Source organism: Anoplophora glabripennis, unplaced genomic scaffold (genome assembly GCF_000390285.2).
Source record: "Anoplophora glabripennis isolate ALB-LARVAE unplaced genomic scaffold, Agla_2.0 scaffold1083, whole genome shotgun sequence".
Lineage (NCBI taxonomy): Eukaryota > Metazoa > Arthropoda > Insecta > Coleoptera > Cerambycidae > Anoplophora > Anoplophora glabripennis.
The window spans coordinates 73,450-88,969 of NW_019417156.1; the positions used below are offsets into that span (position 1 = coordinate 73,450).

Below are 15,520 nucleotides of genomic sequence, written 5' to 3' on the forward strand. Positions count from 1 at the left end.
TTAAATGTGTACATGCTATTATTGTTATAATTATAACAGTTTTTTGACAGGACAGGAATACGTACCGAATAAAGTGATTGATGCGAAGCTTCAAATCAGAGGCATACAAGTACATGTTATTGTTGAATGACGCGAATATTGGGATTACTAAGATTTGAAGTAGTTTATACTTCACCACCATTACTTAAAATAGCCTTTATTAAAAACTTCGACTATCTTGGATATACGACCTAGGTAAATGTTGAACGGTCATTTTCATTTTTGAAATGGGTATTTTCCGATCGCCGGAGACGAATAACCGAGGAACACTTTCTTAGGACAACTGTTAATTATTTTCTACAATCGCTTTCCTTATTAGCAAAAAATTATTATTTTGTTAACTTTTGCTCGTACTTGAAGCGTTTACTGCTGTACTGGCTTTACTGTGAAGCGTTTAGTGTAGAAAAATAGACACTGGCCCTTTTTGTTTCATACTAGTATGCAAATACTTGCATATATATTCTTATAGTCCAGTTATAAGAAGGCAACGGTTATGCCACTTTTAGTTTGAATAAAATTACCTGCAGCCAAACCTGCCGCTCTAACATTTCCGATCTCTGTTCGTAATGCATAACATTTTATTATTAATTGTAAGTTATCTTCAGCATGTTATTGAGTAAATTAAAAAAGGTAAAATAATTGTGGATAAATATTGTTTTGCAGATTAAAAGCAATAGGATGAGGAATGTACATAATTTCAAGGTGAACTTTCTCGTGCATAAAATGCAGTAGGAAATGTTTCTTTGGGAAAATTGTTCCGTAATGTATTGTCTTAATCGTTAGAAAACATTTTATAATTAAAATGTATAGCCAACATCAGTCAAATATTTTTATTATCATGTGTAGCAAGGTGATTCAAAATGCATTAGAGGCAGTTTGATAATGGTTTTTATAACGGTTCAATATTATTTGTCTTGTATTAAATGATGTGTACTTTTTTAGTGGGTGTAAACGGACGTACGTAGTACTTGATTTAGTCGTCGTTAGAAACGCCATAGAATAAATGAACACGCGGGGCGCTAATTCCGTTGCTATAACAAATTTATAAGTTAAAAGAATACAACTGGGAAATTTTAAAACGTAGTAATATTTAACTTGGATGTTGTAGCAAACTGTCTGTTGGTCATAAGCACCCTAACCTATGCGATGGCATCATTTTATAGAAAACACTTAAAATTTAAAAACAAAATGTTGCTAAAATGTTAAATTATAAAGGTTTTCTTGATAAAAACCTCTAAAAATGACACATCCACACAAAAAAATAGACTTTCGGTCCCAGAGGTCAAATCATGTTTATTATATGTTTTTTGGGTCGCTGAATCTGATTCCAGGTCCATTTAACCCCATCACCTCAGGATTTTTCATAACATCAAAAAACTGATATTCTAGACAATTAAGCCATATAACCTTAAGCCTCGTTGCACACTAGCCGGACCGGCTAACCGGATCCGGCTGGCTCTTTCAGCCTCGTTGCACACTAGCCGGACTGGCTAACCGGACCCGGCTATCCGGATCCGGCTGGCTCTTTCACAAGTAAATTAATTTTCAAACCGGTTTGGCCGATATTAGTCTCAGTTGCATTTTTATCACGACAAGAGATGAATCGTAGACGTATTGCAATTATGTGGCTTGGCTATTGCCGATGTCGCAATAAAAAAAAAACAAAAAATATGAAAAATATCCAAAAAATATGAAAAGGCTACAGTTTTCTCCGAATGGACAGGTCTGGATTCAAGAAGTGATATAACGAATGCTATATCTACTTCTAGCGAACAAACATTCGCCGGTTCCGGCATGTGTGCAACGGGTGTAAGACTCAAGCTAAATCCATTTAACTAAATCTCATAAACATTTAACCCAATGATATCCCAACCTAATAAGCCTATGAACCCAAACCCCAATAACCCTATAACCCATAACCAAGGGAATATATCATAGGTAATCTGTATTTTCACATATTCGAGGATTCCTTGAAAACCCAAGTACTCAAACCCAAAAAAAAACAATAACCCTATAACCCCATAACCCCGTAACTTCATAATGCCATAACCCCGTAACTAATAAATCATAGGCAATCCGTATTATGGCTAAACGTTAACGTGGTTGAGGATTTCTTAGAAACCTGTGCATTAAAGTCATTCTAGTAATATTATTTTTTGGGTTTTCTACTGTTATCCTTTGGATTTTCATTTTCATTTAATCTAGTCAAGAGAGAGTTTTATTGATTAATTTATAGTACGGTCTATCCTACAAATTTTTTTTTTCAAAAGCTCTTATGGGAGCTATATGATATACGAAATCCGATCGCGCAACCATCTCGTGGTGTACATGGGGTAATGCTAATGCCAACAGTCCTACCAATTACAGTTATAAAAAAAACTAGATCGACTGTAACACTCGGTTCTTTGGCGAATGAGATCAAAGTACAAGGTAATGAAGTTGTAGTTAGGGAATCGTGGGGTTATGAATTGTAGGGTCATGGAGGTTTTGGGGTTTGAGTGCATAGGTCTTTTAGAAATCCTCAACCACGTTAACGTTTGGCCATAATACAGATTGCCTATGATTTATTAGTTGTGGGGTTATGAAGTTACGGGGTTATGGGGTTATAGGGTTATGGGATTTTTCTTGGGTTTGAGTCCTCAGCTATGTGATGTTTTGCAATAATACGATTGCCTATGATTTATTCCCTTGGTTATGGGGTTATGGGGTTGTTGGGATTTGGGTTCATGGGTTTATTAGGTTGGGATATCATTGGGTTAAATGCTTTTGGGATTTGGTTAATTGAATTTAGCCTTGGAAGCTTGAGTCTTATGGTTATATGGTTTAATTGTTCAGAATATCGTTTTTTTTTTTGAGGTTATGAAAAATCCTGAGGTGATCGGGTTAAATGAACCGCGGATTCGAATTCAGCAATCCAAATAAAATTATGATAAACATGGTCTGACCCCTGGGCCCGAAAGTCGATTTTTTGGTGTGGCTGTGTTATAGATGTTGTTTTACTATCTGTTTTCCATATTTTCTCCATATCTTGTTGCCTTCTAAACTGATACGCCTATGGATTTTCGATCTCCACACTCTTCACCCTCTTTACTAGTCCGAGAGCTAGCGATGAGTCACTCTCCCAATTGCCCCCCAATTTTATATTTTCAATTTTTTGTAGAAATCGTCTACGTAAAATTAATTTTCATAGTTTTCTACATAATAAAGGCATTTTCGGTCGAAACTGGTAAAGCGATTAACTGAGGTTAAAAACCAATTAAGAATCCATTAGAAACGAACTACTATAAGAAATACTTATTTAACTCATGTAAAAGCTGTATGTCTTTTCACCCATTCTAAATTTTATTGGGCACGATTTCCAAAGCGTAAAATTTCTAGGTATCTACGTCACTGTTTATTACACACAGCTAGCGTATCGTGAAGGGTCTATGCAGACTGAAAACTATGCCCGCCTTACGATTTCCGCTCATCTGAATTTGCTGGTATTATGCCGTGCTAAAGCTGAGATAAAAAAATATTCTAAGAGTATCTACGTCGCGATCTAGAGGTTGTTTGCCACCTTGTACATACCTCTTCTATAACGAGTTGATTATAATAATATGATAATATAAATAAGAAATAACAAACTAATTATTATGAAGACGAGGTTCACAGTATGCCTGGTAACGTCCTTAATTACAACTTGCGCGGAACATTCCTGTTGTTACACAGATTAATTGTCGATGTTTTAACTTTCTCAATGCCACATCGGCTTTTACGTGATTTAATTGCCTCCCATAGTGGGAGAATTGTCGTATGTGAACCGCGAGATTATTTTAATGCTACCTGTTGCCCGCAAATATATAGGGTGAGCCCATTTAGACATATTTGGACTGGAAAGTTTTTCGTGTTATTCGGGAAATTCTTATAATTTCTTCAACCTTTTTTTTTTTACGTATAAATATATAATATAAACGTATTTTATCAAATTTAGTGTTGACAGAAAAATTAATTTTAATCAAAAGGTTTCATATTAACATGAGTCGTAGATCGTTTTGTTTTCGAAATATCTCTGAGGATGTTTGATACAGACTAATGAAACCTGGACCACTGATTTAAGTACATCAAAAACAAAAATACCTCATTTTATCCACAAAAATAGTATATGAGAATTTTTCGTTAGAAATACATACAATATTAAATATGTACAACATGTGTCAAATTTCAAAAAATCATTGGCGTAGAAATTTTAGATAGAAAATAAAAAAAAAATTATTTTAATTTAGAGTAAACTGATCGTAATGTTGGAAGTTTCACTTTCACGACCTTCTATTCAAAATGTTTTCAAATATTTTCTTAATTTTCATATTACCACTTTTTAAAGTTATCATAAGCGGGTTCATTTCAACCATAAACATGAAATAAAAGTGGTAAATGTAAAAAATGTGTACACCTTTTAACAATACTTACCTTCTCCGAAGAAGTATTGTTTATACACAGTCTTGAAAAGTTTTTGCTCAGTAGCGCACGTGATAATTTTTCGGTTATAATCCAAAATTATTTATTTAAATAATACCCTACTTAAATATATTTTGACTTTTTAAATTGGAAAAGTTTAGCAATGGAAACCATTAAATAGATGCTGAACGTTTTCATTTTATTCTTTTTTTTAAAGACGTGACGGAGACCAACTTATATGTTCTGTATAGGTAGTAATAATATTATTTTTCGATTTTTTTTTGGGTACAAAGAGATATATGCGGGTCATTGAAACATTATTATATCCCTGAAACTTATAAAATTGAGAGCCATTGTGGCATATCCAGAATTATTTAGTTGCCGTGAGAAATTATAAGTCTTGCAAAAATTCACCTTGGACTCACGAGAGGGTAATTGACCATAAAATTATTATGAAATCGAGTTGTTTGCTACGTGCGGTACTATTTGAATGCATGTAATTAAAAAAAATTATTTGAATAAACCAATTTTAAATAAATGCGGCTGCAATACCCGTGAATGTATACAACCAGGAAAACAATGCAACGAAGCTGTGTGAAAGTATAACTGGTTGCATACAGCTAAAATATAAATAATTGGTATATACCGGGTGATGAAAGCGAATGGACTATATTTCATGGGTATCTAGTACAGTTTTGCAAAGTACTGTTTCTGTTTTTTTCTTATTTAGTGTATACAGGGTGTCTCATAATTAGCTGCCAACCCTGAACAGGCCGATTCTATGATCAAAACTAAGTAAAAAAGTTCATATGAACATGGGTCCGGAAATGCTTCCTAAGGGCACAGGGACCCATTGAAGAGGGAGGAATGGAAATCATTTTTTTGCAATATCTCTCAATCGCGTTGTGATAAATGAATGAAATTTGGTATACACAGCTAAATTTTGATGAGCAATTTGATGGACTAATCCATTTATTTCCACAAGGTCCATTGGGGTGGGTACGGGGGGGCCCTCGGTACTTTGCGTGTGTAACTTTTTCATCTTTGACTTTTTAACAAATTGGACAGCAAATTCCGTTTTCCCGAACTGTTTTACGCTAACATTTTTTTTTGTTTAAATTACTATGAAATTGACCAAAGTGGGATTAATTAAATCAATTAAATTTGATTTATCATAGGCTTATTATTTTTTCATTTTTCCACTAGTGAAATAAAGTTACTCTATTCCACTAGTGGATAAAGTATCACTTTTCATGTGTGGATAAAAGTCCGATTATAAGATGATTGTGGATAAAAATATTTAATTTTAAACTGCCAACAATTAAATTTACTTCGAAAATAGAGAACCAGAATACATTACTCTTTCTAATTTTAGTTTTAAAAAATTACAATTCTTTAGAAACAAACGTTTATAACAAACTAACGTACGCTAACAAATATCTCAATTTTAATTCAACACGAAATACTTTTTTTTTAAATAAAACTTCTGAAAGATCGATGGAATAAAATAATTGAAAAAAGACTCCCATAAATGTGTTTTAATTCAATTCCAACATATCCAGTGAATTTTTTCGGTCATTTATACTCTCACCGCTCTGTGATTGTAATTTTATACCCTACCTCCATAACTTCAATAGGGGTCGCAGCATTACCATTCAAATAATTTTTTTTATTAATAATATGCGGGTATATTATTCAAGGTTTATTAACATTTATTACAACATAGAAACTAAACGAAATAAGTTAAATAAAAACGACGTATATATCTACATTTGTTCAGTTTGGGAATATGTACAGAAAAGATACAAAAAAGTGTGTATTATAGAGGATTGTGAAGTTGGATGAAAAAATAATATTGTCGTTATAATAAAATTGTTAACGATGTTCAAATTCATTCCGTTTATGTGAAAAATATATTAACTAAAAATTGTTTGTCCATAGGTGTAGCTATAAGCTTTTAAATAGGGTAAAGATTCTTACAAAATATTTAAAAATAGGTTTACAAAATCTTAACCGATGTAGAACTACTAATAAAAAATAGGTTAAAAATATAAATATATGAATGTTCTGCTCAGAAATAAACCCCTTCAGCTTGTTTCATAACGACGCCTATGGCTTGGCTAAATTAAAGCTTTAAAAATCCAATTCGGGAGATTTAATGTAGAGCCCTTAACAATGCTAATTGACGTTAAGCTGATTGAATTATGAATAATTTTTTAACAATTTTATAATAACTTTTTTAACGACGGGATATTACAAGATAAAATACCCTCTTCTTCCAGAGCCGTACTAATTTATTTTAGTATTTTTACGCATTTCTAATATCAAAAATATTTTGAACAACGTTGGAAATTTTCTACTCTTTATCCAATTCAACCATTTTGACTTTGTCGTACCCGTTTTCGTATAAACTAACAGATCACTCGCCACAAGAGTTCAACAAAATTATTTCCGTACGAAAACCGCAAGTACAACCGGCACTGTTGCGGCAAGGAAGAGGTTAGTCTTGATCATACCAGCGGCGTTGCATTGGTCGGACTCGCAGGTTCCACAGAACTCGAATTCTTTGTTTTTGTCCTTGAGCTCCTCAGGACACTCCCCGGATTTCAAGGTCTTCTGAACCATCCTGCATCCCCTGGTCACTTCAGGAATTCCATGGGCACCTAGAAAATAACCGTTATACTAAGTGTTATTGTGGCTCGTATACAACCATATATCTATTAGAAATATATGGGCAGTTTCCCCACTTTTATTAACAAATAAATGAAACCAATATACTCTCTCTGTCTTTCTCTCTCGTTGTACGATATCAAGATACCAATATCCTGGTGACATTGAATTTGACTTTGACCTTAAGTTTCAAGATCAAATTAAAGTCAACTTGAAAAGGTTAAATGAAACACTTTGTTTCAGTGTCAGCAATCGATGGAGCGCCAAATTTTACTTGTAGGATTCGAATGACAATTTAAATGGTGACCTTCGATTTGGCCTTCATCGCAAGTTGCAAGGTCAAACTAAGGTCAATTTAATATCAAATGGAATACGCAATTCGTTATGCCTTCCATCGATACAGTGTTAAATATTGTGTCGGACTTTGGGGTCAGAGATTATTTCTAGTATGTCCTTGCAGTTTATTTGAAGGTCAATCTCTGATTACCTGTTAGGTTAAATCCAAGGTGGTCATCTAATAAGTTTTCAAAGTCCTACAAATTTTCCTTGAAGCAAATTTGTCGAGATATTCAGAGAAAAATTAGTTTGACCTTATAACTTATAAGGACACGAAACAAAATTTTCTGATCCCATAGTCGGACAGAAATTGGTGCTCTCGATTTCTGGTATAAAAAATAGGGTGTTGCATAATATTTTTAATTTGACCTTGGTCCGACCTTGAAATTTTAAGTGAAGGTCAAATTTTTAATAGGTCTCTATTCTGAAGTGTTATTGGAGGGTTAGGATCTTTGGGACATCCTGTATATTTAGTATGAATTACGAGTATTTCCTGTTGTTTTTGGGAAAGAATATATGTTCAGTTAATTTTTGAAATGTAAATAAATTGGGAAGGACTTTTTTTATGAGGAATGATATTTTCTCAAAGTGTTTCCTCTGCAGCACGTAATCGTGAGACACACTGTATGTACACATTCAAGAACCACCCTGTATAGTTCGGAAATGACCTCGGTTTACCCCCATCTCGCCTATTTTCCGAGATGCAGACGAATACCCATGAAAAGCAATCGCAGTAGATTCAGGCATGGCAAATAATTCTAATAGACGTTTCTTACCCTTGTAGACGGTCTTCAGGCATACGTTCTTCTGGTTGTAGCTGGAGGTGTGCATGTCATCGCAGATCTCTACGTGTGGGTCGGTCCTTACAGGATGCACCTGTCTGTTACCGTAGTTGGCTGTGTCAAAGTACCTCCTGTTTATCTCGATCCTAGTTATATTGAAGTAGTCCCTGCAGGTGACGTCATACGCAGAGGAACATTTCCAACACTGCAGGCCGTGTGCTGAAAATCAAGCAACTGTGAACTACGTCATATTTACGAGTGTGACAAGCAAAAAGTTATTTTTTTTTCCAATAATTAAATTTTTTTAGACACTATTACGCTATTATTTTTTATTATTTAAAAAATGATGGGAGATTATTTATTTACGAATATAGAAAAGAAAAAAAAAATCTAGTAGAACTTGTCTAAATACCAACTAAGGACAACACGTATGTACAGTGAGCGGCAAAAGTATAGATATAGAATATATTTATTTAAAAATAGATGTTCGTTATTTGAAAAATCGCTCGGACCCGTCGAATTATATTTTTAGTTGCACATTTTCTGAAGCAATTTTCATTTATACAGGGTGGTCCAAAAAAAAGTTATGAAATTTAGGCCAACATTTTTAAATGGAAACCCCACTTTTTTGTATTTTTATTCAATTCTCCATGGAATTCTGATAATTTTTTATGTAACATAACCTATACTTATCTTTAACCGTTTTCGAGATAATGGCGTTTGAATATAGAATGAGGAAAATTTTCAAAAATTACCCTGAGATTTACCCTGCTGGTTTTAAAGTAAAACCACGTTTACTTTTCCATCTTAGATTTGTGTGGTTCACAGAAAGTTGCTTCAAATCAGAAAAATCCATAAGAAATAAGTGGTTCGGTGCTAAAAATTTGCAAAATAACCTGGCTCGTAATTTAAATAGTGACATTTAACAAAATCATATTTTATACAATAAAATTATGCGTTTTTAATTAAATTATACCTAAATACCTCACTTATATGTTTTACATTCAATGATCAAAATAAATCAACGAAGGTGATAGATCTGATAAATTTTTATGTTTTTTTTTATTTCTGATGACACGGAGACAGTTCCGTATTGATAATCTATCAAAATCTAATAACAATTTTTTCGACGTACTGTTTCTGTAAATAGTCAGTACTAAGAAACAAAAATCGTAAATATTAAGAATATTTTTTTATCGATTGCTGCATAATTCATGGTATATTTTAAAATAAAATTATAAGGCTGATTAAATAGGTTATCTGCGTTATGTTTTTATGCGATAATTTAAAATTTTACTTTTAAATTCGATCGTCTTCGCTTTCACGAAACGAAGATGACTGGTTATGTAAGTTATTATTAAATAAAAATAAGTAGTTAAAACAATTTTCCACGCCAATACTTTTTAAATACAGCTTACGCTTCCAAAGAACTATTTTAATTGAATGTTTCTATTATTTTATAAGCAAACTAAATTGTATTTGTCCAGTGCCTTTACTAAAATTTCACGTACAATTAATTGGTATTTTATTAAATATTCGTAACTTGTTAGCCTTTCCCTGGTCGAGTATTTTCTGAAGCACGTCCCTGGAAAATATTAATTTCGATGCACTGTCCGTAGTAATTTAAATGTACCCATTGATGACTGGACACTTAGATCATTTAATAATGACCACCCACGTGCGTTATTATGGTAAACCTAGTTGTTTTTTATTTAAAAAATTAGCATATCCTAAGTCACCGATGTTGTGGTCAAACATGAAATAATTGGCGTAATAATATCGATGATACAACCAAGAACGTAAACATAATTAAAGGAACCTGATTTACATTGTTTTTGTTGTTAATGTAACAGGTCAGGTGCTGGAAATAAGGAAAAACATACAGTGTTGTATATAACCGACATAGAATAATAGGACGACCATCTGGGTTATCGGATTTAGCACATCTTGACCTTAGACCTTTCCTTAATTAATACGAATAAAGTTTTAGGAACGTTGAACACTTCCTCGCCATGAGCGCCGTTAACACCGAGTCCAAGAGGGTAAAGGGGCACAATAAAATATTAAAATATTTATTTGATCTCCTACTAAGTCTAAGGTCCGTGAGTAAATCGTACATGGCCAGGGCCGGATTCAGGACATCGCACTAATATTGCACATGTAATGAAATGATAAACGATATCTTTTAATCAGCGATTATGTAATATATAGAATGACTGGGGTAAAAATATCTCACTGGACATACAGTGTTCACTTGTTGTTCACAGGATTAGAAAGAATTAGCAAGAGTTCATTAGGAAAATGTTCGTTATCGTCGCTAAAAGTTCAGTTTCAATGACCAAATGAACATTAATTGGTTTACAGAGGAAACGATTGCACATTTAAAATATTTGAAACGAAATCATGTTTACAAAAAATAATTTTATGTAATTTTTTCTTATTCCAATGACGTCCTTAGAACCACAAAAAATCGCGATTATTTTCTGTGTATTTTTCTGTGTAATGGCACTGGTTTTACACCAACCAGCCAGTTCGATTTTTTTCTATTTTCTGAATTACGATATACAGGCTTTTACAAACTCGCTTCTCACTACAGGGATCTGGGAAACGGTAAGGGATACGGACAAGCTTAAATGGGGGAAAAGTTGCATAATCATGGAACCAACCTCTACAAAATCAAGGCTAACATGATTAGTTTTCGAAATATTTGAAAAAAATCGAAATTTTGAAAATCCGTTTTTGTTTCATTTCAGATTTGTGGGTGATATTGAAAAAATAAGAACACTTTCCCAAGGCAACTTTTGCCGTCTATCGAATGGCATAATCATTTTTATATGTAACGTTTTGTCTCTCCAGGACCATTATCAACTTCATTTTTTTAAGTACGACCCTGGAAATTTTAATACATAGAGGGCAAAAAGTTGCCTTGGGAAAGTATTCTTATTTTTTCAATATCACCCACAAAGCTGAAATGAAACAAAAACGGATTTTCAAAATTTCGATTTTCTTCAAATATTTCGAAAACTAATCATGTTAGCCTTGATTTTTTAGAGGCATAATGTTGGTCCTCTGATTATGCAACTTTGCCTCCATTTAAGCTGGTTCGTATCTCTTACCGTTTCCGAGATCCCTGTAGTGAGAAGCGAATTTGTAACAGCCGGTATAGGCATCTTTTCCCTAATAACTTTGTTTTCTTTGCTGAATACTTAAATTATCTGTGACTCATTAACCTCATTAATTTATTCAGGTTAAGTAAAGGAATAACAAATTTAAAACTTAAATTTTTTAATATTTCGGTCAAAACTAGTATTAACTGATGATAAATGCAAATACATTTCGGCTTATGGAAATTGAGCCCAAACACTACACTACATTACATGTACAATTTTTGCTTAGCGCTAGATATGACCATTAGACTTCGTATTTATAGTGTCTTGAAATTTCAGAAGGATTTTTAACTTATTTATTATGCATAGTTAAGTCAAAAACGTTTCGATAAAATGTTAGATACGCCTATTAACAACAATTACTCTTTGTTTTGCCCCTAGTCCTAGATAGTCTCTAGTTCAACTGTTGCATTTCAAACTTATCTATAAAAAAGACCCGGTATATTTACCTAAATGCTGTTGTTGTGAACAAAATTAACTTTGTACAGATACATATGTCTATTTTTCATCAGATGTGAAAACAAAGTCCGAACCTGGAATGTACGAATTACTCACGAACCTTAAAGCAAAACAAAGTTTTTATGGTCATACTTTATTGAGAAAAAGTGAAAACGGGAATAAATAATTTTAACAAAACAATAAACTTTTCTAGTAAAAAATGCTGTATTTCTAAATGACAGCAAAAAAACCGTCAACTTAAGGGGGGGGGGGGATTTGTTCCCATCCCACCGTGACCTCAAAGGGGTATAAAATAAAATACTTATTTGAAATAATTAAACAACTGTATTACAAATTTTACTCGTACATATAAAAAGTTATGGGATGGTCAAGGGGGTAGAGCTCCCAAAGAAACAACATTCTGTATGTCATATATGTGAAAAGTAATTAGACTTGGAATGAATAAAAATGAGTTAAAACAGAAGTGGAACAAACCAAGGAGTGTCGTTGACTTGTACATTTCCTGAATGTCCGAAAATGGTCAGATAGTCGTTTATGCAAAAATATACTGAGTATTTTTTTCAGTTCGTTACCTACATGTTTAAATTCTGCAGGAGCTTTTTGTAAATATTATATTGATGACTAAGTACGAAGTAAGGAGCACAGGTTTGTCTGTATATTTGTGGCTTTGGACTTGCCAATTAGTCGGAGCGTTTTTTTATTTGGATTTCGTCCGAATTTCTGTAAAATCTGTTGGAATTGTTTTTTTTATATTTTCAATTATTTACAGTCGGTTTGTGTGTATACAAAAGTGGTGACAGACATATAATTAACTGGCACTTAAATTCTCTCGACAGTTGAAAAAAAACGGCCCTCATTTTACGTTTTGTTTTTTTCAATTTTATTTCATTTTTCCCACAGCTATATTTATTGTAACAAATTTTTCTTGTTTCATCAAATCAACTTGTAGAATATTTCTACTATTTTCATTCCTAACCACCAAAATTCATTTCAGTATGTTTATAAAATCGAATACTTTTGAAGGTGGTTTGAATATGGTGTTCCGCAGGGTCTGGTTTTGGGTCCTTTACATTTTTAATTTATGTTAATGATCTACTTAACATTTTTGATAATTATGTTTCTAAAAAAGTTTCTTTTTACAGCTACTTTGCCTTCTTCGAAGTTTGGTGAAAAAATTTTTCTTACCAATTTTAAAAATCTGGTATCACAGCCTGATTTATCTGCGTAGGATATACGCTATTATAGTATACATGTTTTTTTTGCTCTCCGACGAGAAGCAAGTCTGTAAATGTTATGTATGGACGGATTAGAACTCAAGAGACGTTTGCAAAAAAAATACTTTATTGATTTCAATATTCTCACTGTTCCAAATTTTTATTAAATATTTCAGTGCCTTCTTTATATTAAAAAACAATTTGCATAATTTTTGCAGTACAAACCAGTTCTTGTAATACTAAAAGGAAACATGATTTTTACAATAGATTTTTTACTCATAAAAAAAAACTGAAAAAGGAACATATTATTTCGGAATACAATTTTTTAATATATTATCTCCACAAGTAACAAATTTAAACAGTAAAATTAAAACATTTTTATTAAAATGTGCTTGTTACACTTCTAATAAATTTTTAAATACAAATTTTATAAATGAACCTTCATTTTTAGCCTTTTATTGTTGTTCAAAGATGTAGTTTGTCTTTATTTTATTTATTTATATCTTTATTATTTGTATTTTTTTTACTGGATTACTATTTTTTACTTTCGACGTGGTAAACACTTTTGTGAGAATTTGAAATAAATAAATAATTTCGCAAGTTCTTTAAGATAATGTACGATGTCATTTGATGATAATTCATAAAACATGAGATTAAATTTTTATACTTTTCACAGCTATTGAAACATTGTTTTTTTTTATTAAATTATTTTAACCCTAATTTTATTTTTATATTTTTAATAGTGAAATGAGAACCTTGTACAACATTTGGAAACGTTAATTCTGTAAAATATTATAAAAAAACTGCTTGGAACGCACTATAGGAACTTTCAAAACAGTTTAAAGTTCATCCAGGTTATGCCGAAACAAACTATAGCTGTACTCACCGTTTTGCGCAAGGGCAAAAAATATTCCGAAAGCTAAAACCAAGCATGCTCCACGATACATATTGCACAGTTCACCTCTCGAAAAACAAACAACTGAAATGAACTCGAACCCGACTGTTCTTCGTTTGGGTTTTCAGATAGGAATAATTCCGTTTTCTCATGCTAGATTTAAGAATTGAGATGCGGCGCCTGAAGCCCCCCCACCTTCGAAATCTGATGGTGTGGTCGTTCGAAAACACCCACTGTAATGAATTACCGCGTTTTATGCATTGATCATTATAAATATACAGGGTGTTTGAAATTACTTTGTTACATTTTCCATAAATAACAAACAAATTAAAATATGTAATCCTCATTAGTATCTATAATTTAAACGATCCCCAGGCATTTTTGTTTAAATTTTCAGCAAAAACTATTACACACACACGCAATAATAATTTGACAACTAACTTGACAAATGTCATGTTATTTCAATTGTTTTTGGTCAATTTGACAACAATGATGAATGAAAATTCTTATAGTCAGATAGACAGCCTGATTCTACTTTTTTACGTGGATTCTACAGTCATTTTCCAAAGTATCTTTTCTGGTGTAATTCTCATTCTGCGAAATGCACAATTGTGCCACAGAACTAGAATACCTGCCTTGAGATGACCTTGAATGACCTCGAGGATGCATGCAAAGTAAAAATAAACACCGGATTCGGATTCAGCGACCTCAAAAACATGTCCATGGATTTTTTCAGATTTGTGAAAGGTATTTTGACCATTTGACCTTCAAATTACCTTGAAATGAGGTCGACTGACCTCAGATTCAAATTCAGGGTCCTCGAAAACATACGTATGAATTTTTTCAGATTTTTCGGATGGTACTTAGCATTTTTGTCTCAAAAACCCATCAAATGACCTTGAGATGACCTTGAACCACCTCGAGGATGCATGCAAAGTAAAAATAAACAACGGATTCGGATTCAGCGACCTCAAAAACATGTCCATGAATTTTTTCAGATTTTTGGAAGGTCTTTTGACCGTTTGACCCTCAACCCCCTTGAACTTGACGTGATGGAGCCTAACCGACCCACTCGTCGTAATCAGCGACCCCAAAAACCCTAGGTACCATCTTCGATTCCGGTATAGATAAAATGTTGACCTGTGTTATTAAAAAATATCTAAGCAATTTTTGTTACATATTCTGATTCTACAAAATTTTTTTTTATTCCCCCTAATCCAATCCCAATTATTCGCCCTGTACACAGTTTTCAAAAGTTAACAGCAGCTTGAAGGAACCACCTCTTGAGTTTCTCAAGACCATCTCTGTAAGGGCCTGAATGAAATAAAAGTCCGTTAATAGATCTATTGAGACTTTTTAACGTCACAATGATGCATTTAGTGGACAATAGGCCATGCAGTTGGTAATTATGATAATCGAGGGGAGTATACGAGTACGGGGGGGGGGGGGCATAACCTAAGGTTAAGTGTTTAATTAATTAATTAGTGGTAGGGTGTATAAGTAATTAACCTTTGTGATTTA

General features: G+C 32.9%; 1 protein-coding gene across 1 annotated transcript; it reads right to left on the reverse strand.

The window, feature by feature from the left end:
- Positions 1-6,165: 6,165 nt before the first annotated feature.
- LOC108916342 lies at positions 6,166-14,139 on the reverse strand. The gene is made up of 3 exons (XM_018722569.1): positions 13,991-14,139; positions 8,259-8,483; positions 6,166-7,139 (listed from the first exon to the last, which is right to left on the reverse strand). Exons 1-3 carry the CDS (start codon positions 14,049-14,051, stop codon positions 6,922-6,924), a joined length of 504 nt encoding a protein of 167 aa, XP_018578085.1. The 5' UTR covers positions 14,052-14,139; the 3' UTR covers positions 6,166-6,921.
- Between the last annotated feature and the right edge of the window lie 1,381 nt (positions 14,140-15,520).